General features: G+C 36.9%; 2 protein-coding genes across 2 annotated transcripts; one reads left to right on the plus strand and one right to left on the minus strand.

The window, feature by feature from the left end:
- Positions 1-266: 266 nt before the first annotated feature.
- On the minus strand, positions 267-6396 carry LOC308676395 (vomeronasal type-2 receptor 26-like; the record flags this gene model as incomplete). Its single annotated transcript, XM_081342207.1, has 5 exons — positions 267-1162; positions 1459-1585; positions 2794-3021; positions 3819-4679; positions 6190-6396. The coding sequence occupies 5 exons, from the start codon at positions 6394-6396 to the stop codon at positions 267-269; spliced, it is 2319 nt and encodes a 772-aa protein (XP_081198333.1).
- Positions 6397-11243: 4847 nt separating this feature from the next.
- LOC308676396 (vomeronasal type-2 receptor 26-like) lies at positions 11244-24102 on the plus strand (the record flags this gene model as incomplete). The annotated part of the gene is made up of 6 exons (XM_081342208.1): positions 11244-11635; positions 13269-13557; positions 17908-18762; positions 20125-20352; positions 22570-22696; positions 23099-24102. The coding sequence occupies 6 exons, from the start codon at positions 11244-11246 to the stop codon at positions 23995-23997; spliced, it is 2790 nt and encodes a 929-aa protein (XP_081198334.1). The 3' UTR covers positions 23998-24102.
- Positions 24103-25277: the final 1175 nt, after the last annotated feature.

Genomic DNA, 25277 nt, shown 5'->3' on the forward strand with positions numbered 1-25277 from the left:
TGTGCAGGAGATTCTGAGAATCAAAGAAAAATGAATTCTGCTGTACTATAGTTACTTTCAGAAGGCATGCTTAGTAGGAAAAGCCTACTAAGAGAGCATGGGTATCATGAAAGTGCTTCAACTTCTAGCTTAAAAAACAAATGGAGTGATGGAGATTTCAAGCTGGAGAAAATAAAGATTGCTATTAATATCACTTTGCATTATTGTATTGTAGTAGGGGAAAAGGTGCATTGAATCATTCAGCAAACTGAATTCCATATTCAAAATTATTTCCTTACTAACTGTCTCTTTGAATTCAAATCAGGTCTCAAAATAATAATATAACATTTAGGGGAAAAGATGCAGCCCAGTAATCCAGCTGCTGAAGCCAAAATGGAGAAGATCTCCACAGCTACCATATATTTGCCCTTGGTACTCAGATAGGTTGGAACAAACGATATCCAGACACTACAAAAGACCAACATGCTGAAGGTGATAAATCTGGCTTCATTAAAGCTATCTGGTAACTTCCTAGCTAGGAAGGCTACTGTGAAACTGACAGAAGTCAAGAATCCCAGAAAACTAAGAACGATATAAAACATTGTGGTTGAACCTTCATTACATTGCAGGACAATTTCTTCAGTTATAGAGTGCATATCAAAATCTGGGAATGGAGGAGAAATTGTCAGCCACATTGTACAAATGGTAAATTGTGCCAGGGAGCAAAATAGGACAATAGAAAGAGCCAATCTGTTCCCTACCCATTTCCTCATTTTGGAGCCTGGCCTGGTGGCCATGAAAGCAAGAACAACAATGATAGTTTTCCCTAATATGCAAGAAAGGGCCATAGAGAAGATGATGCCAAAAGCAGCTTGTCGCATGAGACATTTCATTTGGTCAGGTTGCCCAATGAAGAGCAAACTGCAAAGGAAGGAGAGCAGGAGAACAATGAGAAGAATGTAGGTGAGGCTTCTGTTGTTGGCTTTGACAATGGGGGTGTCTCGCTGTTTAATGAAGATCCCCAGCACCATAACTGTGATGAAAGAAAAGAAGAGACTAACACTGACCAAGGTGATTCCCAACGGCTCATTGTAAGACAAAAAGGTTGCCTTTTTTAGAATGCAAAGATTTTGAGCATTGTTTGGATATTGGTCTTCTGAACATTGAAAACAATCAATTGCATCTGGAAAAACAAAACATCATGGTCAATTTTTAAAAATACTCAGGAAGCAGAACTGAGAGTTAATTATTGGGATTTTTTTTTCCTAATTAATGTCTACTTATATTTAGTGTCATGCTGTAAATGTGCCAGATCTTCTGCTACTTACATATTATTTTTAGTAATCCTTTTATTTTTAGTATTCATATAGCAATATCATTGGTTTAGTCACATCACAAATCAGTTTTAGGAAGTTTAAAAATTAGCATTTTGAATCACACTTAAGAAGACTGTATGGCTTTGCACAATATAACACTTACCCATTTGGTTTGAAATTTTCCCTTTTGCACAGGGAAGGCAATCATAACAGCAAAATGGCTTCCCTTCTAGTTTCATCTTCCTGGATCCTGAATAGCAATTGTCATTGCATACAGAAAGAGGTAGGACCTATCAAGAAGTGAAACCAGGATTTATTAAAGCACTAAAGTTTCAGAAGATCCTATTTCAGTGTGGATTTTACTTTTACACAATGAACGTAGGATGTAGATGTCCCAAATTTCTTTCCATTTTAAAACAATTATATTAAATAAGTGGAAGTATTGCAGGGAGGGAGAGCTGGAATCAAAAGTGAAGATAGGAACACTAAGAAAATAAATTTGCTTAGCTAGGTGAAAATAAAGATCCAGAAAAACTCGTTTCCCATGTATACATCAGCTGGAAATAGAGATGAATTATTCTTTTCCCTCTGAATTGCAATTCCTTCCTCTCCTTTGACCACAGCAATGACCAGGTGTTTTGTCTGAACCATGTACTGTCTAGACCTTGACATGAAATTCTCCCCTTGCTTTTTTCCTTCCCATCTATGCCAGAAAGGTAACCATCAACTGTTTTCTGTTGAGAATTCATGTCTTTCAAGGACTGGTGGAAAAAATAACAAAGTATGAATAACAGTTTCACCATTTTTCCTGTCATTTCGGGCATAAATGGGAAATTGGCAGAATCATCATTCATTTACCCATCCATCAACCAACCCATCTGCAGTATTTGTCTCTGTTTCCTGCATTTCACTATTTCTCTGCTAATTCCTTTTTTTAAAACACTATTTCACCACTCTACAGCTGAACACCACCCATGCCATAATAAAAAAGTAACCAGGCAGCTCAAAATCCCTGTATGAAAGACCCTTGAAGATCTTTCAACTCCTGGATCAAATGGAAGCTGACTGCTCCCCAGATAAAATGATTAGCAAATGGAAACTTGAAAATCTGGACATGTCATTCAAGGAAAAGGAAGGCTAGGGGGGAAATTCTGTTTTGTAGGGAAAATCAGCTTTCAGATGAATGGGACTGTTTAATTGACAAATTGAAACAAATTGTTATTACTGTGTGATAGTAATATGATAAATAGCTTTAATTACTTTAGTGAACATTCAGATATTTTTTTAAAACCAGGCAGATTTGAAATGCCACCAGGAATAGACAGCAGCTATAGCATTAAGTTCTGTTAACACTGTAAAGATTTAATTAGGAAATACAGTAAATTATTTTAATCTTTGCTATATAGAGATTACATGCTTTTATCCCTTCAAATCTATAATGCTGAAAGCAAGAAGGGAAAGAAAAGAATGTGCAGTTTGAAATCTGAGCAAGAAATACCTGGTTAAACATGGTGGGCCAGATGATGTCTTTTGTAGAATTTGTGAACAGCTTAACTGGAGAATCTGTTGGGTCGATTTTTACAACTTTTACTTTAACAAAGGTCCTGTTTGGGAATGTGACCCAGTTGATAATGTCAAATCCAGTGTCTAAATCTCCATTTTCATTAAAGGAAATTTTATCTCCTGCAGTGTTATTAAATGAGATGGTTCTCAAATAGTGATGCAACTAAAAAGAAGCAAAGGGTGACAATTAAAAAGAAGGGAAGGGAAGGGAAGGAATGGGAAAAGAAGGGGACGGGAGAGAGAGAGAGAGAGAGAGAGAGAGAGAGAGAGAGAGAGAGAGAGAGAGAGAGAGAGAAGAAAGAAATTGTACTAATAGCGATGCAACTAAAAAGAAGCAAAAATTGACAATTAAAAAGGAGAGGGAAGAGAAGGGAAGGCAAGAGAAAGGGGAGTGGATAGGAAAAGAAAGAAAGAAAGAAAGAAAGAAAGAAAGAAAGAAAGAAAGAAAGAAAGAAAGAAAGAAAGAAAGAGGGAGGGAGGGAGGGAGGGAGGGAGGGAGGGAGGGAGGGAGGGAGGGAGGGAGAGAGAGAGAGAGAGAGAGAGAAAGAAAGAAAGAAAGAAAGAAAGAAAGAAAGAAAGAAAGAAAGAAAGAAAGAAAGAAAGAAAGAAAGAAAGAAAGAAAGAAAATTAAGTTAGGGATATTGATTTCATGGGACTAGGTTCATTAATACAATATGATTGTTTGTACGTATTTCTTCTCTACCACACACTTTTGAATCTCTGTCAATAATGTCAATGCTGCTACATCTAAATATTTTCTTCCCTATTGTTGTGGCATTTTTTATCTATCCACAATTGCAAAAGTTTCTCTAAGTCAGAAAAGGATGAGAAAAATGTTTTGGCAGGAGACTGATAATTATCACTCCAGTGTACTCATTGCCTGGATCTGATTGCATTACCTAACAGCTCATTGCATTAGACAGAAGAGCAATGGGAAATGGGCATTCATTCTTTGATTACCTGCCATGCATTTTGAGTCAAAAAAAATTCTCTCCCAAGTTCTGGTCTTCCTCTGTGTTTAGACATGGAAGAAATCATGACTTGTAAAGCATGTGCCACAGCATACACTGCATTATAAATGCAGTAACTCTGCCCAGTCATGGTGGTATCAAACACAGACTTACGTAGACTCTCCAACTTTTCTTCTCCAGTGCACAAAATTCCAGTATTTTCACCTAACTTATCTGTAGGAAAAGAACATTCAAAAGCCTGTTCCCAGAAAACTCTCATTAAATGGTCTTCCACATCTGAAGTTGGGTTTCTCATCTGAAGGAATTTACTGAACCCAGAAATCTCCTTGGAAGAAACTTCAAAAGTTATAACACCATGGAAAAAGTCCATACCCCTAGTTTTTTGAAAGGGAAGGGATGTAAACTCCATCTGGGCTGGCATTATCCAAACTTTATCTTTCCACTCGATGGGTATCTCTTCAAATTCTGTAAAGTACGGCAACATTCTAAAAATTGCTGTGACCTGGTTTTCACAATATAGAATGATAACGTTGGCAGTGCTCTTCATGATAATAATATACATTTTACCAAAATCTTTAAATGCTCCTGCAATATCATTAGAAAATGTTTCCTTAGCCATCTCTTCCATGAACTCAAAGCAGATTCCGTTTTGGGAAAATGAAGGAACAGCATTTTGAATGAACCTGTCTCCACTCTCATTACGTTGGACAATCAACCCAATCCATGTCCACCTAAAATACAACAGCAACTGGAGAATACCCATAATCTGTCGGTCACCATCTGGGAAAAAACGATGAAAGAAAACAGCTTGTACCTGGTCATCTATCATTGGAGAAGATCCATATATCAGCTAAATATAGAAAAAAAGGGAGGGACATGATTTTCCAAAATGAAATATTCATTATTTTTTTAAAAAAACCTGTTCTTCATTTATCATCTTTGTTGCAAACATTAATAGATATCTAATCATGGTCATAAAAATCATTTCGCTGGGACCTAAAAACCTGGCTCTTTGAGCTATTTGGTCTGGACTGAGGGGTTTAATGTTTTTAAATTGTGATTTAATTTTTGTGGCTAGACTTAATTTAATTTATTTTAATTTTATATTGGATTGTTTTTAAATTTTGCCTTGTAAACTGCCCTGAGTCCTTTGGGAATAGGGCGGTATATAAACCAAATAAATAAATAAATAAATAAATAAATAAATAAATAAATAAATAAATAAATAAATAAATAAATAAATAAATAAATAAATAAATAAATAAATAAATAAATAAAAAAATTATGTCTATAATTAGATATATTTAGGAGTAGTATAAGTGCAAAGCTAAGGACAGAAATACATGAATTTGTGACTGAGCTGGCAGTGATAACACAATTGACAGCTTTAATTAACGAGATTACCTAGTTTTGTTTCCACTTGGAAACCATTTCTAGATTATCACTTAAAATGGAGAAAAATGAAACTTTGATATTAGGTTTAGATGATTAAGTCAACTTTCTTGTTATTGAAATGATTTGAATTAACTGGAAATGTAAACAAAAGGTTGTTTGTCACTTTTTCTTGTACTCTACTGAGATTAAAAAAAGATCAGAAGTCATCAATTTTTTCTTTTTCTTTCTACATCTTTGTTTTTTTTCCTCTATTTTTTCTGATTTTTGTTTCCATAGTATTTTATCATATAATAAACTCTAATAAATAATTAAAAGAAACACATTCAGGAAATGTTATAACCATCTCAGAATTGTCTCCCCCTGGTTTGTTACAGTGGAAAGGCAGCTGAGGGGGGAAGCACTTTGAGAGGGGTAAGACTGGTGTCAATCCTTTGAGATACTCCAGACCATGAAACCACAATCTTCGAGTCTGAAAGCATTTTCCCTCTCTCTGTTTCATCTACAAAGTTACATTTAAAAAAACAACAGAAATCATACACATGATAAATAATGCAGTGGTGGCCATATGTTTAGGCACTATCCTAGATTTACTCCTAAATCTGAATGCAAACTAATAATGTACTTTGATTCCTTGACTTACTTATAAATACATCAATACATTTTATCACCATGTTTTAATAATACTATTAAGTATTTATGGACTTGATTAAGCAATTAAATGTATTAATATTGGGGAATATTTATATTGATCTTTATATTGCAGAATGGCCCTTCCTTCCTTCCTTCCTTCCTTCCTTCCTTCCTTCCTTCCTTCCTTCCTTCCTTCCTTCCTTCTCTCTCTGACAGTCAATCCTGAGATGCTTTCTCAAATTGGTCTGGGCTGAGATTTCATTTACCAGATCATTTACCTATCTCTGAAGGTTATTTTCACAGCCCCTTATATGTATTTCAAGAACAAATCTTACCTGGGGCATCTTGTAGATATTCAAGATGTTTGCCATGAAGGGACAAATGTGAGAATTAGGTCCTGCAATAACAGATACTGCCCAGTCCTTGGCATCACACTTATAATTGGGGATGAAACTGCCCCGTGTTGAGAGAAGTTCCATTGAAGCCAAGTAGGTCCATCTCGCCATGAAATAACTGTTAGAGATGTGCATACCAAGAGTCATGTTGAATAAAATGTAATTGTTTTCATTGATCTCTTTTACAGCAAAAACCAAGGCCAGGATATGTTGATAGTTCTGTAGAAAAAATCTGCACAGATATATTCCAAATCATACTTAAATCATCTCTTAAAGAATCTGGTATTACATAGACTTCATTTACAATTCAGCTAATGGTATACAGAAAGAAATGGTGTAGTACTGTGCAGGAAATCATGTAAATGCACTAGCACTCCAAAGATTTTCCATTGCTATATATGGATTGAATTATATAAGTAAATTATACAATAAATAAATGTATATATTCTAATGAAAGACTATGAAATCTGGTGAGACACTTCAATCTTCATGGGTACTTTTATGGGTAGAGGAAGAACATGTGTTCTTGAACCTTATTTGAGAGCAAACAGAATAACAGAGTTGAAAGGGACTTTGGAGGTCTTCTAGTCTACCCACTGCTCAAGCAGGAAACCCTATACCATTTCAGACAAATGGCTGTCCAATCTCTTCTTTAAAAACCTCCAATGTTGTTAGAGCACCCACAATTTCAGGAGGCAAGTTGTTCCACTGATTAATTGTTGTCACTGTCAGGAAATTTCTCTAGTTCTAGGTTGCTCTCTCCTTGGTTAGTTTCCATTCATTGCTTCATGTCCTACATTCAGATGCTTTGGAGAATAGGTTGACCCCTTCTTCTTTGTGGCAGTTCCTTTGATATTGGAACACTATCTTGTCAACCCCTCATCTTCCTTTTCATTAAACTAGACATGCCCAATTCCTGCAACCATTCTTCATATGTTACATATAAATGATGTATGTAACTGTATTTCTGGAATCCCTTATCCTAGGAAAAGATGTAACTGTTTCATTGGGGCAACCCTACATTTGTATTCCATATATGCTGAACAGCTATTTGGAAACAAATTGTAAGTACTACATAGTGCCATTGTTCCCTAATATTCCGAAGAACAATTAAATTGTTAAAGCTTGGCATTCAATTAGCTATAAAAAATGTTTCAGTAGTATCGCACTGATGATTCATTCCACTGTAAGAAAATGAGAAAAGCACTGGCGTGAGAACTGCCTTAAGTGTGTGCGTACGTTAGTGTATTTTTATTTATTTGCCAGATACGAAATATCAGTGAGAATCCATTTCTATTAGCTTAAGAATGAAGGAACTAACCAGCAAGAAACCAGGAGAAATAATTTGTGCTGCCAGCAATACCACTAATTAACTCAGTCCAGGCATCTTCTTAGAGAAAGATATCTGGTTTGAGACATACTACAGCTAAAAAGAGAAATTCTTTACATGATGTCATCAACCAGTTCTTCAGATGGATGTCTTGTGAAATCCGCTCGATCAGATATCATGTAGAACTGAGATAGTATCCCAGCTATCGTGAAATCCCCTGACTGAAAATATTTGTGCTTAATAAATTGAGGTTTCCCCACAGTATACGTTTTAGTAGGAGGCATAGAACATGTAGCCCCTGGCAGTAGGATTGACATTACTGCCAAGAAAAATACTATCTTCTTCAAGAAAACTTTCATCACCAAATATGAACCAATTCCATTTGCAACAATGAAACATGGACAAAAAAGAAACTTTTATTGTTTAGAACAGTCTGCATATATATATCCTTTCTCAGATTGTTACATTTCTAGCCCTCTGGTTCCATGATAAATAACACTTTTCAGTCTTCACCTGTTTTTGCAGGTTGCTCCTTGGACATCCCTAAGGATTTGAGAAGAAGCTAGATTATCAAGACTCTGTCGGTAATTATAGGTTAAATCAATGGATGTTCAGTGAAGCTCCTTAGACACTTTGAGTCAGAAACAGAACAACGATATCCATGGGCTCAGGACCAAAGGGCCCATAACTGACAATTATATAGGAGCTAGAAGGGGAAGAAACTAATTCCAATGAACAAATATCATTCAAAATATTTTGCTAACTCTGTAGCTGTAAAAATGAAATTCTCTGGAACAATAGAATTATTACCCATTTGATTTTAACCTTCCTAATAGGAGCAGGTCTGTACACTTCTCAAAGTCCTTTTGGACTGGAGCAGTGTGTAACGTCTTGTAACTAAGCAAATAATAAATAAATATCATTGTAGATATGTTTTTAATAGTGCTCCATTTACAAGGTGAACAAATTTCAGAACAGAAAGTTCTAAAATCTTGGAGAGCCATATTTTTATCACAGTTGCAAAATAAACTACTGCTTGGGTCTTTTAATTCATTTCAAATAACTTTTCATCCATATTCTCAAAGTAAAATGAAGTGGGTCACATTTTTATTTCTGGGTTGGTGAATGACATGAGCCTCCAGGAGATCAAATCAATCAACTTATTCACAACTGATATTTTACAGACCTGCAACAAGGCCTCTTGATTAGTGATGTGGGAAAGGGGAAAAAATAACTTATCATTCAGTGTATTCCTTCCTGTTTAATTGTGAAATTTAATTGGTGTTACAAATCTTTGCAGAAAAATATTTTTCATCAGGGTCTCTTTAATAAAGGTAGGCAGGACAATGATGCTAATTTGAAATCCTTAGGTTGTTTTTTTGTTCTATATATCTAGGGCTTCAGTGATTGTGAGAAATAATCAATCAAGCCCTAGACAATGCTTCAGAAACAAATACAACTGCTATACAATGCAATACAAAGTTGTGCAAAGGCTTTCCTAGCAATGATTGCCACCCTCTCTTCAATCAGAATCAAGAATTACATATAATCACAACCTCCAGATTACATGTGGATCTCTTTGGGACAGTGCAAATCCATCCATCCAGCATCAAAGATGCCTTAGTCTTAGAACTGAAGGTCCCCAAACCTAAAGCCACTCAGTGTTGCCAGGATTCACTTGAACCCTGTCTTTCTCCATACAGATGCTTACAATCTCCAAACACTAGGATAAGACAATCATGCATCATTTAATTCACCAGGGTCACAGATGTATAATCACAAGTTGGGTTGCAAACAGTGTTAGGAACATCCAAACAACAATGACTAATAAATAACATCAATGAAAAAAATGACAATCAAGACTAATAACCAACAATAACTTACAGAGTTGTCTAAACTCACAACATCCCTGCTTTCCTAATGATCAGCAACAGGCAATTTTATCTTGGGATAACACTCCAAAGAAAGTTTCAGTTACAGAAAAGGCATGCTACTGGGTTACTACTAGACAACACCCCTTAAGAGACAGTACCCAGAAGATACTACTCCTACTGGATCTAATAGGACAAGCAGAGACAACTAGAAAAGTTTGGTCATACAAATATCTGCTCCCATGCCATGAAGGACTTTGTAGATGGCATGAATTACACCAGCAAGCCTATTGTGAGGAGATGCAGTTCACAAAGCAAACGTATAATATAGACATACCATATGATTAAAATCAAACCATTCCTAAATAAATTGTATTGCATAAAAAGGTAGACATATATTCATATTACCAGCTAACAGACTTCTAATGTTATTGCAAGCATAACACATTTTTCAATAAATACAGTAACTCATTTATTAGGTGTATTACTACCTACTAAGTTTTGAACTATTCTCAACATGTCTGTGATTCTCAGATATACTTTACTTATCATACTTACATACTGTACCAATGTATCTCAGTGCATTCAGCAGCCAACTTTCAATGTCATATTCAAGCAGAACCTTCCATAATTCAGGCTGATTTATTTTATTGTGCTCTTTCTCTAAATCAAACATAATACTATTTTGTTGAGTCAAAGTTTCTAGCAATTGTTCATTTAATAAAATAAATGGTTGCTACAAAATCAGTCATATATTGTAAGCCAGCATTCTCCAACCTTTCCATGTTAGTGGCCTAGTGCCGGTGGGAGGAGGGAACAGGGAATGGTTTTCTGTGAGGGGAATGTGCATGGCAGATCCACAGACATAACCTCAGTGTAATGGGGCTGTGGGCATTGGCGCCTGCCAATTGCACTTGTGGGGCTGCAAAAGCTGGCACCCACCACTTGCGCAAATGGGGCTGTGTTGGTGCTCACATGACTGGGGTGTGTCGCTAATCACACAAGTAGAGCTTCAAGCACCGCCACCCGCTGCTCATGTGAGTCAGGCTGCACATGTGCACGAGTACACTGGTCCCCCATTCATGCAGCCCAGTTGCAAATAGGCCACGGCCCCATAGTGGGCCATGACCTACAGGTTGGGGACCCCTGATATAAGCCTTAACTGTCATATGACTGCCAAGTTTTCACTCTTGACAATATCTGTCAAGCCTCAAAGAATGCCTGAGCTGGGTAAGTGGAGGTGTCTGAACAAGAGATCAGAGTAGACAGATGTCCAGAATGATGTACATTGAGACACCCCATGAATGACTGTGTAGTGGAGAAGAGCCTGGGTACCTGTAGAAAGGAGGCATAAGAATCTGGACTCTAGCAGTCCTTATGGGGGTGGCATTAGAAATATATGAAATTTCTATCCCTGATAAATCTATTCCTAGTAAATCAAATCTAAACATTAGATATAAGGATAATTTATGGCATGTGGATTCCATTTTGTTCAGGAGCTCCAGTAGTTTAACATCTACAAAACCATCATTATTAGGCACAAAGCAGTGATAGAGGAGGAGGAAGAAAAGGAGGAGGAGTTACTTCTGAGAATTTTGCTGACTTCAGGGTTGGAAAATGTGACTATGAACCTTATGATTATCTAAGGTGATAATTATGAATTCCCTATTAACCTCAAAGCAGAAAAAATATTTTTTTTCATTCTAATTGCGTACAGGTGTATAACACCTGAACTGATCAAAGGGAGGGGGCAGTTAATGTATGTATGTATGTATATATGTATGTCGGTACACATGTATCCACCCATCCATCCATGGATTCAGCAGACCAGTGTATATGCATTTACTGGTAGGATCCAGAATCAGAAAGACCATGGCATACTAAATAACTGGATGATGATGATCACAAGAGTAGGAGATCTTAAATTAAGAGACAATCATCATGCTTGCCGCATGAGATGGTCCTTCTTGTCCCTGAGACTTCTTGTGTGTTTGCTGCTGCTGCCACCAACAGATTGTGTGCTATCTCCTGCAGTGTGTACTATTCCTGAGTCTCTGAAAGTGCAATACCAATATTTTCAGCCAGGTGATGTGATAATTGGTGGGATAATTTCACAGCTTTTCTCCTTTTCTGAAGGAGCAGACTTCAGCTCACACCCTACACCCAAGTGTGATGTTGAACCTGTGTAAGAAAAACCTCATTGATTTCTGTAATAGTTGGCTATTTCCTAGCAGCAGCATTCACGTGCTTTTATCAAATGCATAGATTCTAATAGTCAGATATTTTTATTCCTACGTCTACTTATTCTGCTCTTCTGGTAATAGAAAATAGGAGGTTGAAATGGTGGCCAGTCCACAAACAGACATGTGGTAACCTTGTTATTTTTCATTGGAGCAACTTCTATCTTATAGATCTTGGGTTTAACCCAATTATTTGGCTTAAACTTAAAGTTCCAGCACTGCGCAAGCAGTTGGATATTATGATCTAAACTTCTCTTCTAGCTCTATGATTCTATGATATTTGCTCTGATGTATGCTCTGAGTTTATTCTGATCTTTTACACCTGATAAGACCAAATCAATCATTAAGACATGCTAGATTTCATTGTGTGAAGTGGGAAAACCTGCATCAGTCTTACCTTTAAGCAGTCTTCTATTGCTTAAAGTCCTTACAATCTCTTCAGTAAGGTCCATATTTCGCTGACCTAGTGAGAGGCCAGAAGCAAGTGATTGTTTTGTGACTAGTATGCTGTATTACATACAATTTGGTCTGATCTAGAAGGGTAAGCTAGAGGAAACACAATCCACCCTTGAAAGGTTTTACTGCATAAGTTAATGAAGCAATATTTAGGATCTTCAGAATGTAACAGACTTGTATTTGTTTCTGAGCATACATTTTCTGAATATGGACTTCTGCCTTAGAGTTTAGAACAGTTGAAATATTGAAGAAGGGCAAATCCATTACTGTATAAGCAAACCAAGCTATTCTTCTGGTTAAATGTAACTTCATTCTGTCAAGTTTGTCATTCTCCGATGTTCACCGCCATTAAACATAGGTTATTCTAATGCAGGGTACTCTTGCAAGAGTGGTGTAGGAATGTTCACAACATAGAACATTGTGCCTTACTCAAAATGTGTCTTTTACTTTAGTGTAATGCTGAAAAAATATTAGCACACCCTACCATTGGTATTTCTTCTAGCTTTATGATTCTATCATATTTGTCAGACCTCCTTGTTTGCTCTGAATTTAGTCTGATCTTTTACATCTGATAAGATCAAATCAGTCAGTAAGACATGCTAAATTTGATTGTGTGAAGTGTGAAAACCTGCATCAGTCTTGCCTCAATCTTCTATTGCTTAAAGTCCTTGCTATTATATACGTAGCATTATTTATACCAGCATGCCTGGCTGAGGAATTTTGGGAGTTGAAGTCCACAAGTCATAAAAGGGCCAGGTTTGAAGACCCCTGATTTATACCCATAGACATCCTACTCAAAAGTCATTGGGGCAAAATTCAGTAAGGTCCATAGTTCTCTGACCTTGTGAGAGGCCAGAAGCAAGCAATTTTTGTTTCTGAGCATACTTTGTCTGAAAATGGACTTCTGCCTTAGAGTTTAGAAGAATTGAAATATTGGAGAAGGGCAGAACCATTACAAGCAAACAACCTATTCTTCTAATTAAAGATAACTACATTCTAAGTAGGTTTCTCATTCTCCAATGTTCTCCACCAGTAAATATAGGATGCCTCTTGCAGGAATAGTGTGCAAATGTTCAGAATATTGATTTTCATGGCTTACTCAAGATGTGTCTTTTACTTTAGTGTAATGCTGAAAAAATATCAACACACCCTAGCCTTGGCATTTGCAGTGAATGAAATCAATGGAAACAGCATGATCTTACCCAATAGGACTCTGGGATTTCATGTCTATGATAGCCACTTTGATGCCCAGATAACTTATCAGAATACACTGAACCTGCTCTTTAATCAGAAACCAACTATTCTCAACTACAACTGCAGCAAGAAGATACCAGCAGCTGTCATTGGGGGTACTGACTCGGAAACTTCCCTTCACATAGCTACTATCTTAGGGATCTACAAGATTCCTCAGGTAAGGTGGATTACACATTATTTGTTTAGACACTTATTATCTAATACAGCATGTCTCAATTTGACAATTTTAAGATGGATGGACTTCAAATCCCAGTTGTTTCCCTTTAAAAAATTATTAAGAAATGTATTATCTGCATTTATTAAGAAAGTATTTACATTTGTTAAACTTATTATCTTCATCTTATTATTTACATTTTCTCTATAGCGATATAGATTGATTTGAACAGGAAGAACATGATGTCTATTTTTGGGAATACAAAGAGTTTTAAGATCCCATTGCCAGCATCACAAAATATGTGTGATCCTCACTTTTTTCTTCCAGTAATGCGATATAATTTCATTTGTTTTCTCTGGTAATGTGATATTTTAGGCAGGAAGAGAGTTATTGCATTATTTTTCTCATTTGCTTTATGGCAAATTTGTTTATAAAGTTGAATCACTTAAAACCTGATCTAACTATACAAGTTATGGTTGGATTATAAATGGATTATAAGTGGCTCCTTCTTGGAAGGACAAAATTGTATCTTTCTCAACAGAATTCATGTTTTATGTTCTCACAATGCCAACTGGTGTTTATATTTGGTGGTTATCTTCTTTCCCTTTTGTCTATTTGTCTTGGCCTTAACTATTCTCTCTTTTTCTTTCTCTCAGTTCTTCTGCTGTCAACATTCCTTACTTTCAATGTCATTAAATCACAGAAGGGGTTCAAAAGTAATCTGGGTGGTATATACAGGATAAATCACTCGTGCATTTAAAAAGTCTTTTAAACTTACTTAAAGGATAAATATAATTGTTATGTAGGTGGCCTGCATATAGTTGACAATGACTGATCTTTGACTGTAAAGCAGGGGAAATAAAAGGAATAATTATGAATTAAACATAAATAGCAAAAAAATAGAGCAAATAGAGAAACATTTGTACTTCACGGATTGTTAACTAGAGATGGGGAAATTGCTGATGGCAAAAGAAATAATATGTGTAAAGGCAAGTAAAAGAAGGTAATTTGGAATCTGTTGTGAGGAACAAATTGTGTATTTTATTATTTGTTTGTTTGTTTATGGGTTTGATTTTTTCAATCCATGATAAGACAGCAGAAAACTATATGCTACTTAGAGAGTCAGTTTCTGGTTGGAGAAGCCTGTAGGTGATGAAAACTAATTTTTTTAAAAAAGTAAAAACTACTGTGTTTTTCTCCACACCGTGCTATGAAAAAGAGAATTAGGTATGTCAGGAGAACCATAAAAGTCAGTTGAATGCAGTGCATATTGAATACTTCAGAAGTATGTGTTGTAATAACATTAGAGATACGGTCAAGAATGGATAGGTGAGAAATGAATTGGGAATGCACACAAAAGTGAATAAGAAAGAGGCGAATGTTTACAATTTTCTCATATACAAAGAAGACATGAGAATCATATTACAAAACAAATAGATCAAGGACAATTCAGGGTGTAAAGCAGGCATGTCAAACTTGCGACGTCACGTGACGTATTGTGACTTTTTTCCCAGTGCTGGCAGTGAGGTGGGCGTGGTTTTGGCTTGACGCATCCAGCCCACGGGCCGGCAGTTTGACATGGCTGGTCTAAAGGAAGGCAAAAACTGAGAATGTCAACTGGATATTGTGGATGAGATCCTGAAATAGAAAGGGAGGAGGCATTGAAAGAAACAAAAATCAATGTATGATGATCTGTATGGACATGGCAGAGAAAAGGAGAGTCTGCAGGAATCAAAAAGCCTAGTGAAGCATGTTGGGTTGTTGCTTCAGAAATATTTCTTTACCAAATTCCTCAATACCTTTGACAGTGACAGAGCTTCTACTGAAATTGTAGTTCTTAAAAAATTCAGGGAGACATTCAAAGAAGTATCTGCCTTGAAAAATAGCACATTTTGAATTGTATACCACCGTCAAACATGAGCAACTGACCACAAGAAATCTTTTATGACACTTTGTATTATGTCATAAATTGCTTTATGATAATTTTTATATCATAAAACATTTTATAAAATTTCTCAAATTTTAATTCCCCTGGAGTCATAGGTCCTGGTTTCTAGGTAAATTAGCTCATTTGAGGCACCTTGGTTCAAAACCTTTTGCCCTATAATGCACTGTTTCACCCAGTTACAAATACAGGAACTTTAGTAGTATATAGATCATAGGGTTAACTAAACTATAAACTGACCCTTTAAACTGTAGTTAGCTGCATTTCCTTTTACTTATTTTTTTCCTCTGATTTCATATCTTTAACTTCCTTGACTTATTACTGCTTGTCCTTTTCTCTGTTCTGTATAACATAGATTCTCCACAAACATGATAGTATAATGTGTACGGATATTATACCAGGTTGGCACTTATAAAGGAGATTATCATGAGGTAATCTGATCTAGCTAGTCTAAGCCAAACTATAGATTACACTAGAAAGCTGAAAACAAAACACCAGGAGAAGGCATCCCTAAATTACTTCCATATTGTGAACTGGAAAACAATATAGATGTGTTTGTGAAGTCAGCAAGTTTGATAGAGTTTTTATCTTAAGCTTTTATCATTCTCAATTGCCTGTCAACATCATTATCTCTGTTCACGCAGGATTTCATTGAACTCATGCTGTCAGTAGTACACTCCCCTCTTTGCTGCCTTGATCTGATTTCATGGCTATAAATTTTATCAATCTAAAGTTAAACCATAGATTGAGGATTGTTTTAGAATTTTTGGTCCTTTAATATTCATTAGTTTCTTTTGCTGTGCCAGTTTGCCAGGCATTTAGGGGAAAGCAGACTAAACTTGGCTGTAACCATTGGAATAAATCAACAATCTAGGATGAAGATGACAAAACTTAATTTTCCCATATTCTGGAAAACTTAATAGAAGGAAATAGAGACCAGGGGAAACTTCTAAATAAATTATGCCAGCTTCTCTTATCCAATTAAAATAGTTATGTGTTAACCAATCTACAAAATAATAATGCTAATGATGATGATGATGATGATGATGATGATGATGACGATAATAATAATAATAACAGTAACAATAACAACAACAATAATAACAATAACAATAACAATAACAATAACAATAACAATAACAATAACAATAACAATAATAATAATAATAATAATAATAATAATAATAATAATAATAATAATAATAATAATAATAATAGACCTTGGAAGTCTAGTCTAACCCCATGCTCAGGCAGGAAACCCTATACCATTTCAGACAAATGAAACCCTATACCATTTCAGACAAATCTCTTCTTAAAAACTTCCAGTGTTGGAGCATTCACAACTTCTGGAGGTAGGTTGTTCCACTGATTAATTGTTCTAAATGTCAGCAAATTTTTCCTTATTTCTAGATTGCTTCTCTCTTTCATTAGTTTACAGCCATTGCTTCTTGTCCTGCCTTCAGGTGCTTTGGAGAATAGCTTGATGCCCTCTTCTTTGTGGCAACCCCTGAGATATTGGAACATTGCTATCATGTCACCCCTCATCCTTCTCTTCATTAAACTAGACATACCCAATTCCAGCAACTCCTTTATATGTTTTAGCCTCCAGGCCCCTCATTATCTTTGTTGCTCTTCTCTGTACTTGTTCTTAGAGTCTCAACATCATTTTTACATTGTGGTGACCAAAACTGGATGCAGTATTCCAAGTGTGGCCTTACCAAGACATTGTAAAGTAATATTAACACTTCACGTGATCTTGATTCTATCCCTCTGTTAATGCAGCCTAGCACTGGTTGAAAAAGAGTAAAGTAGGTCCTGATATTCATCACGATGGAGAACTTAGTGTCTACAGTGGAGATAACTTACTTCTTTACAGTAGTCTGAGATTACACCAAGATCTCTGAAGATGACTTTGGAGCATGGAAGGGGATTTGAAGATTGGTTATTCATTATTTATTTATTGACTAAATTTATATGCTGCCCCTATCACCGTCACTGCGACTCTACATATCTTCATAACTTCTTGTTCATATCTGTGATCCTAAGATATGAAAATGGTGAAGTGAAATATAAAATGACTGATATATTACCTCCTAAATAGAATATACCTATTTGGAGCTTACTTTAATGTTTATTCCAAAGCACAGAGAAAACAGAGAAGACAAGAGGTTGCAAATAAAGAGAAAGCAAGATCTGAGTTAGACATGAACTATTTTGATTCAGCTTCAGCATGGGATGACTGCAAGCCTTTTTTTTATTTCACTACACTTTTATCAAGTTAAAGTGGAAAGGAGAAGGCAATTTTAGGTTGTGAATGTGAGAAAAAGAACTAGAATTACAGAAAAGTACTTGACCCTGTAGATATTTTTGTATTTCTCCAATATAAATAGAATTATGTTCTTCTTTAGGTCACCTATTGTTTATATACTCCACCAGTGAATGATATAAGCCACCCATCTTTCTTATACCGCATGGTACCTAATGAAGCACATCAGTATACTGGGATTGTCCAGCTGTTGCTTCATTTTCAATGGAAGTGGATTGGAATCATGGCCATGGACGATGATAAAGGAGAAACATTTGTGCAGACCTTGGAGAAAAAATTTTCTGATAATGGAATTTGCACTGCCTTCTCTAAGCGAATGCCACTCCAAAGCAACATTTTAGGTGTTGTTAGTTTCAATGAAATGTTTAGGGAAATGGCTCTGTTGCTGAGTAGAGAAAGCGTCAATGTCTGTGTTATAAGTGCTGATGCTCACATGATGTTAGATTTGCAGATAGTGCTCAATCTCGCCGAATCAGACATGATACTCCCAGTGCAGAAGGTATGGGTGATGACAGCCCATTGGGATTTTTCAGTGGAGCCTTTTTTAAATAATTTAAATATGCAGATCTTCCACGGTGCCTTGTCCTTTGCAAGTCACACCTCTGAGATGTCAGCATTTCAGAATTTCCTTCTCTTCCAGGACCCCCATTCTCTTACCGATCATTTTATCAGAGTCTTCTGGGAACAAGCATTTAAATGCTCATTTCCAGCTTCTGCAACAGACATGAAGAACCAAGGAAGCTGCACTGGCAGTGAGAAACTAGAAAACCTCTCACACCCTTTTTTTGAAATGAGCATGACTAGTCAAAGCTATAGTGTTTATAATGCTGTCTATGCTGTGGTGCATGCTTTGCATGCATTATATACATCCAAAAAGAAATATGGAGCAGTGTTGGTTAGAGATCATCCAAGAACATCTAAATCACAGTATTTTCAGGTAATGTAAGGAACTACCTCAACCAAGCCACCCAAGAAAGCAGAACGTTTGAAACAGGCATTGTCTCAAAAGGAACTTTTATTAGGGCCTAGTGATAGCAGGGAAATCAAAGTGAGATCTGGGGAAAATCCCACGTAGGCAGTATAGTTAAAGCAGTATCATTACTCTTGCCCTCAAAGTCTCAGTGTCCATTTGAATTCCAGCCAATCCACAGGTGGTACAGTCTTTTGATAACTGGCTCTGTTGGTGTGCATCTCAAGGCCTCTCTTGCTTTCATTTCCTTCAAGCTCCAAGCACCAACCATCTCTCAAATAAGGGAGACTGCATTCCTTCTCCTGGGGGAAGGGCATAGAAAAAGACAGTGCAACGCAAACCCCAGGGCTATTACCTGAAAACAATATAGATAAATATGTGTAAGTAGACTATAATGCAAAAAAAAAGACTAAAGGTTTTCTGAGACTATAATTTTGATAACTTTTGAAAGAAAGGAGAGATGTATTCTTGAGGATGCATGATTCTACAAAATCTAGAATTTATACCTAATGCATCAAATATATCACTGTAATAAAAATTGCACAATATGTTATAGCAGACACCTAACTCCTTAATAACCACTTGGATACCAGCCCAGAGTCATTGGGAGAAAGTTAACTTATAAATTTAATTCAGTAGTAGTACTCTTCCCATGGCAGGTAGTAAACCTTTGCCTTGGAATACTTGGACTCCCATCAGTGACATAGGTATACCAAGATATTTCTATATCAAAAGGAAATTTACAGCAGTACCTCGGAGTAGTAACTCATCAATGATGAGTATCAAAAAGGATGAGTACCAAACACATTTTTCCCACAAGGAATAATGTATTGAAAATCAACACAAGTTCTAGGTTGCATGTCGAGTATCAAAGAAATGAGTATTGGGACAAACCTTTTGCTTCAAAATGTGTCAAGTATCAAATTCGATGAGTTTCAAAGCAGTTGAGCACCAAGGTACCACTGCAGTCTGCTTATTTGACATACATCATCTGATAGTTTTTAGTATCTTTTTTAAAACTGAGCTGAATTTAAATTTTTAACTGGGGAAGGAAATAATGGACCTACCTATAACAGACATGTCAAACTCACCACGTCATGTGACGTCACACAACTTATCAGAGCTTTTTCTCCATTGCCAGCAAAGGGGTGGGCACAGCTTCCACGCGATGCATCCGGCCCAGGGGCCAGCAGTTTGACACCCCTGACCTATAATGAAGTGATAAAATAATTAAATAGCTTCACAGTGTAGCAATTCTTTATTCCAAGTTAAACATTTTTCACTGTTTCCACCACTTTGGTAAAACATGTCAAACTTTGTTTATTCCAGCTTTACCATTTCCTAAGTCAAGTCTCCTTTAATAACAGTGCTGGAGACAATGTGTCTTTTGATAAGAAGCATGAATTGCTAGCTGGATTTGATATCATCAACTGGGTTACTTTCCCTAACAAATCCTTTGTGAAAGTGAAAGTGGGACAAATGGATCCTGAAGCACCATCAGGCAGAAAGTTCACCATCAATGAAAGAAAAATCATATGGCCAACCCATTTTAAACAGGTGTGTTGAAAATGGACTTTCTGGTTTGAAAACAAACATAGATGGCCTTGTTTTCAACAATTATTTTCAACAATTATTTATTTATATATCTGTTTAGTATATGGCATCTCTAGAAGTCATGCCATCACTGATATACAAATTTTGTTTAAATAAAGCATCAGGATATGTGTGTGTATGTATATGTATATGCATATGTATATTCATATGCATAAGCATAAGCATATGCATATAACCATAATAAAATCACAATAGTGTGGAGTCATAGAATTGCAATAGAATAGATAATTCTATATCTAAGAAGCTAACCATCTAATTGCTTATGGTGTGGTTGTGGTGAGATCATCCCAAGTACTTTGAAATTTCCTTAGGGGGATATTCTTGAACTATATGTGTTATAGTTTGTTCAGGTGAACTACACTTGCCTTGCAGACTCTTGGCCATTCCCCACTTAAAGAGCTTTGCCTTTGTTCTGGCATGGCCTTTCCTGATTCTATTCAGGTGGCTACATGTTTTCAAGGCAACTGCACTCTTGGGAGTGGTTTTGTTAGATCTGTGTGATCTGTTTGGTTAAAAGTTACCCATCTTAATCACCATTCTTCATCTAGATTGTAAGACTTTAGTACGTTATCCCAAATTGGTTTTCTAGACCAGACATGTCAAACACAAGGCCCGGGGCCAGATCCGGCCCGCGAAATGGTTTCATGTGGCCCGCGAAGCCATCCTGGAAACAGTGAGGGAACGGCCCCCACTGCCTTGGCCCTGGCCCAGAGACCCTCCTTCTGCCAGAGACCCTCAGATCTGTCCCATTCCTGCCCAGGTCCCCATAGGCACCCTTGATGCAAACGATGTACAGCTGGCCATACGCACTCTAGCCACACCTACCCAGTAGGCCATGCCCACCCTGGCCATACCCACCCGGCCCCCTGAGGGCAACCGCAATGCTGATGTGGCCCTCAATGAAATTGAGTTTGACATCCCTGTTCTAGACTTAAGCCAGGTGAGAGGCAGACAGTAATATTTAATGCTTAATATTTAATCTACTTCTCATATGTAGATTTCCAAGTACTTATGTGCAAATGAGGCAAGTATACTCAGCATCCAAGATAAGATCGTATCAGTCCCAGATTAAAAGGTGATAGTTGACTTCTCCTTGCCCTTTATATAATTAGTTGCTCTTGTTGTTCTTGTTGTTGTTTTGGGGAGGGTATTGTGGATTCTTCACACACACACTCCAACATACACATAGCCCCCATTCTCTATATTCTTCCTGTGCTTTAATTAATATACTCAGGAGCTTCTTCAGTGGTAGTAGACAAAGGGAAAGAATGATGCAAACAATGAGATCCCCCTTTTCTACTTGTCTTGTGATATTGAATGGACATCTAAAAGAGGTGAAGTTTATATTATGAAGCCACGTGTCAGGCCTTGGAGGTAGTTCAGACAAAAAAACCAGTTCTATGAGTACTAACGCTATCTTTCTATAAAGTTACAATAGTATGTATATATTGACTTCATGTTGCTATAGACCAGGGCTTTTCAACCTTTTCACTCATTGTACCACTTTTAGGATATGGCAACATCTGAATGCCACCAGTCACCTAGCAAGGTGTCAAAAACTTGACCAAAAAAAAGGAAAAAAAGTGATAAAGTACAGGTAGTCCTCGACTTACAATAGTTCTCTTAGTGACTGTTTGGAGTTACAATGGCATTGATCCTGGTGCTTCTACTGAGCCCTGACAGCCCTGCAGCTCCACCTGTCTCTCGCTCAGGTTTGTGTGGTGCTGCCACCAGTTCAGCTCATTTCCCTCCCCTGCTACCACTTTTCTAGGATGGTCGTGTACCACTTGCCAGGTGCCAATGTACCACAGCTGGTACCCATACCACTGGTTGAAAAGACCTGCGATAGACTGAGCAGCCCTGAAGTCAAATACAAGCAAAACAGAATAATGACAAGACACTAATTGTATACAGTAAATTATGGCAACATATTAGTGATGGAAAAAAAGTAAGGGTACCTTTCATCAATAACAAATATTTTGGATCACTTCTTTTTTATATAATACAGTATGCCTACCTGCACACAAAAAACCGCAGACACACACAAACATACAACTAATAGACTGCATATGGAAATTTCTTATAACTTAATGCTGATTTCAGAAAATGGTTGGATTCCAAGGAATAAAATATCTCTCCTTCTCTCTCTCTCTCTCATAGACTATACCTCTTGCGCTATGCAATGATCATTGCTCACCAGGTTCCAGAAAGAGAAGGAAAGAAGGGGAGCCATATTGTTGTTATGACTGTAGTACTTGTCCATCAAGAAAATTTTCAAATGAAAAAGGTAGGAAATATTGTATTGTAATGTTTGTATATGTGCCAATGGGTATATCCATAAAGACACACACAGAGATATCACACCGAGACAGCTATCACATACATACAAGTCACCTTCATTATTCATAAGAGTTCCATTCTAGTTAACTTCTCAAATAGCAAGATTTAATAAAGATCTCTTTAACAGAGATGTGAATGGGTGTTAGTGTTGCTGGACTACATCTGCCAGCACTTCTGGCTAGGAGGACTAAAGGCAATGAATTGTTGCACATTTCAGTTCCAAGAACCATAGTTGTCCACTGATTTTTTCTAACATAAAGATGTTTTTAATTAGTAAAAACTTCTCAGTAAACAAAAGTATGCAAAAGTTAAAATACTGCTATGAATTCTGAAATACATATTTTCACAGATATGGATGACTGCTTAGACTGTCCACAAGAACAATATCCAAACAAGGAAAAAAATATGTGCATTCCCAAGAATCTAAATTTCTTGTCTTATAATGAAACTTTGAGCATCACTTTGACTGTTCTGGCTTTATCATTTTCTGTGACCACAGTGGTAGTACTTGGAATTTTCATAAAACATCGGAATACTCCCATTGTCAAAGCTAACAACCGTAATCTCACTTATCTTCTCCTTGTTTCCCTCTTTCTCTGCTTCCTCTGTTCCTTGCTATTCATTGGTCAACCCCAATTGCTGACCTGTCTTCTTCGCCAAATTGCTTTTGGGATCATCTTCTCAGTTGCTGTTTCTTCAGTTTTGGCCAAAACCATCACAGTGGTTCTAGCTTTTATGGCCACTAAGCCAGGATCAAAAATGAGAAAATGGGTGGGGAAAAGATTTTCCAACTCTCTGATTCTCTGTTGTTCCTGCATTCAAGCAAGTATTTGCATACTGTGGCTGTGTACTGGCCCTCCCTTCCCAAATCTGGACAAGCATTCTCTTCCAGAAGAGATTGTAGTCGAATGCAATGAAGGATCAGGCAACATGTTCTATTATATTTTAGGCTATATGGGATTGCTGGCTCTTATCAGCTACATTGTGGCTTTCTTTGCTCGGAAGCTGCCAGACACTTTTAATGAAGCCAAATTTATTGCTTTCAGCATGCTGGTGTTCTGTAGCGTCTGGGTATCTTTTGTCCCAACTTATCTGAGTACCAAAGGAAAATACATGGTAGCTGTGGAGATCTTCTCCATCTTGGCTTCCAGCCTAGGAATATTGGGATCTATATTTTTCCCTAAATGTTACATAATTGTAGTGAGGCCGGAACTAAACAAAAAATACCATCTAAAAACAAAAAAATAACAATTACTGATGTTCATTGGTCTTGAAGAATTTAGCACTGGCCTTGAAAAGAAAGTTGGAGAGATAAAATGTTGCTCAGTTGAGAAGTAGAAAGTGCAAGAAAAATACTCAAAATAGCCCCAACCTGACCTCACTGCTCTTAAAATGTGGAAAGTGGATCTTTTGAACTAGCTACCAAGTGTCTGTTAGTATAACCTACAACAATAAAGTAATATTCCTGGAATCACTATAGCATCAGTTTTGTGACCTGGCCTACTTGAAAATGTTGATACACCATTAGGAAGTAAATGTATTTGATTACAATATTCCTTTTTCAGATCTTAGACCTATGTATACTGTATTGTCTGCTGAACAAAGACAAGATACTGTATTTATCTCACTGTATAAATTGTATATTTAGGTTCACTTGTATAGCAATAGCAATAACGCTTAAAGTTATATACATTCCATAGTGCTTTATAGGACTCTCTGAGAGATTCACAACATCAGCATGTCTTCCCCAACAATCTACTCCTCATTTGACCAATCTTGGAAGGATTGAAGACTAAGTGAACCTCAAACAGTTGGGATCAAAGGGTAAAATTAGCCTGCAATACTGTATTCTAACAACTGCACCACTGGGGCTATTACCACCAATGGCTGCTACCTTCTCTTCAACCAGGAGCCAGGAATCCAGGAGGAGTCCCAGATTACATCTGGGATCTGTTTGGGCAGTGCAACCTCATTCAGCATCATAGTCCTAGAACTGACAGGTCCCAAATCCCAAAGCCACTCTGTGTTGCCAGGGTTCAGTTGAACCCTCTCTTTCCCCATACAGATGTTCACAGCATTTGAGCATTAGAATAAGACAACCATGGCATCACTTAATTCATCTGGGGCATGGTTATATAAACACAGGTTTGGGGACAAACATTGGTAAAAATATTCAAACAACAATAACAATGACTAATAAATAAGAACAATGAAAAATTGGCAAACATAAATAATCATCAACAATAACCTCTAGGGTTGTCTAACCTCTCAACCTCCCTGCATGAGAAGAGAACCTTCCTAACAATCAGCAAGGAACAACTTTATCTTGGAGAAATGGGAGGTTCAGTTATATAAAAGGTATACTACTGGGGTACTATTAGATAGCACTCCTTTACAGACAGTACCTAGAGCATGCTACTCCTGCTGGATCTGATGAAGCAGGCAGAGACAATTGGGAAAAGTTGGTTCCACAGATATCCTGATCCAATGCTATATTGATGGCATGAGTTACATCAGCAAGCCATTAA

The sequence above is a fragment of the Vipera berus genome (assembly GCF_964194415.1).
Source record: "Vipera berus genome assembly, chromosome: W".
Classification (NCBI taxonomy): domain Eukaryota; kingdom Metazoa; phylum Chordata; class Lepidosauria; order Squamata; family Viperidae; genus Vipera; species Vipera berus.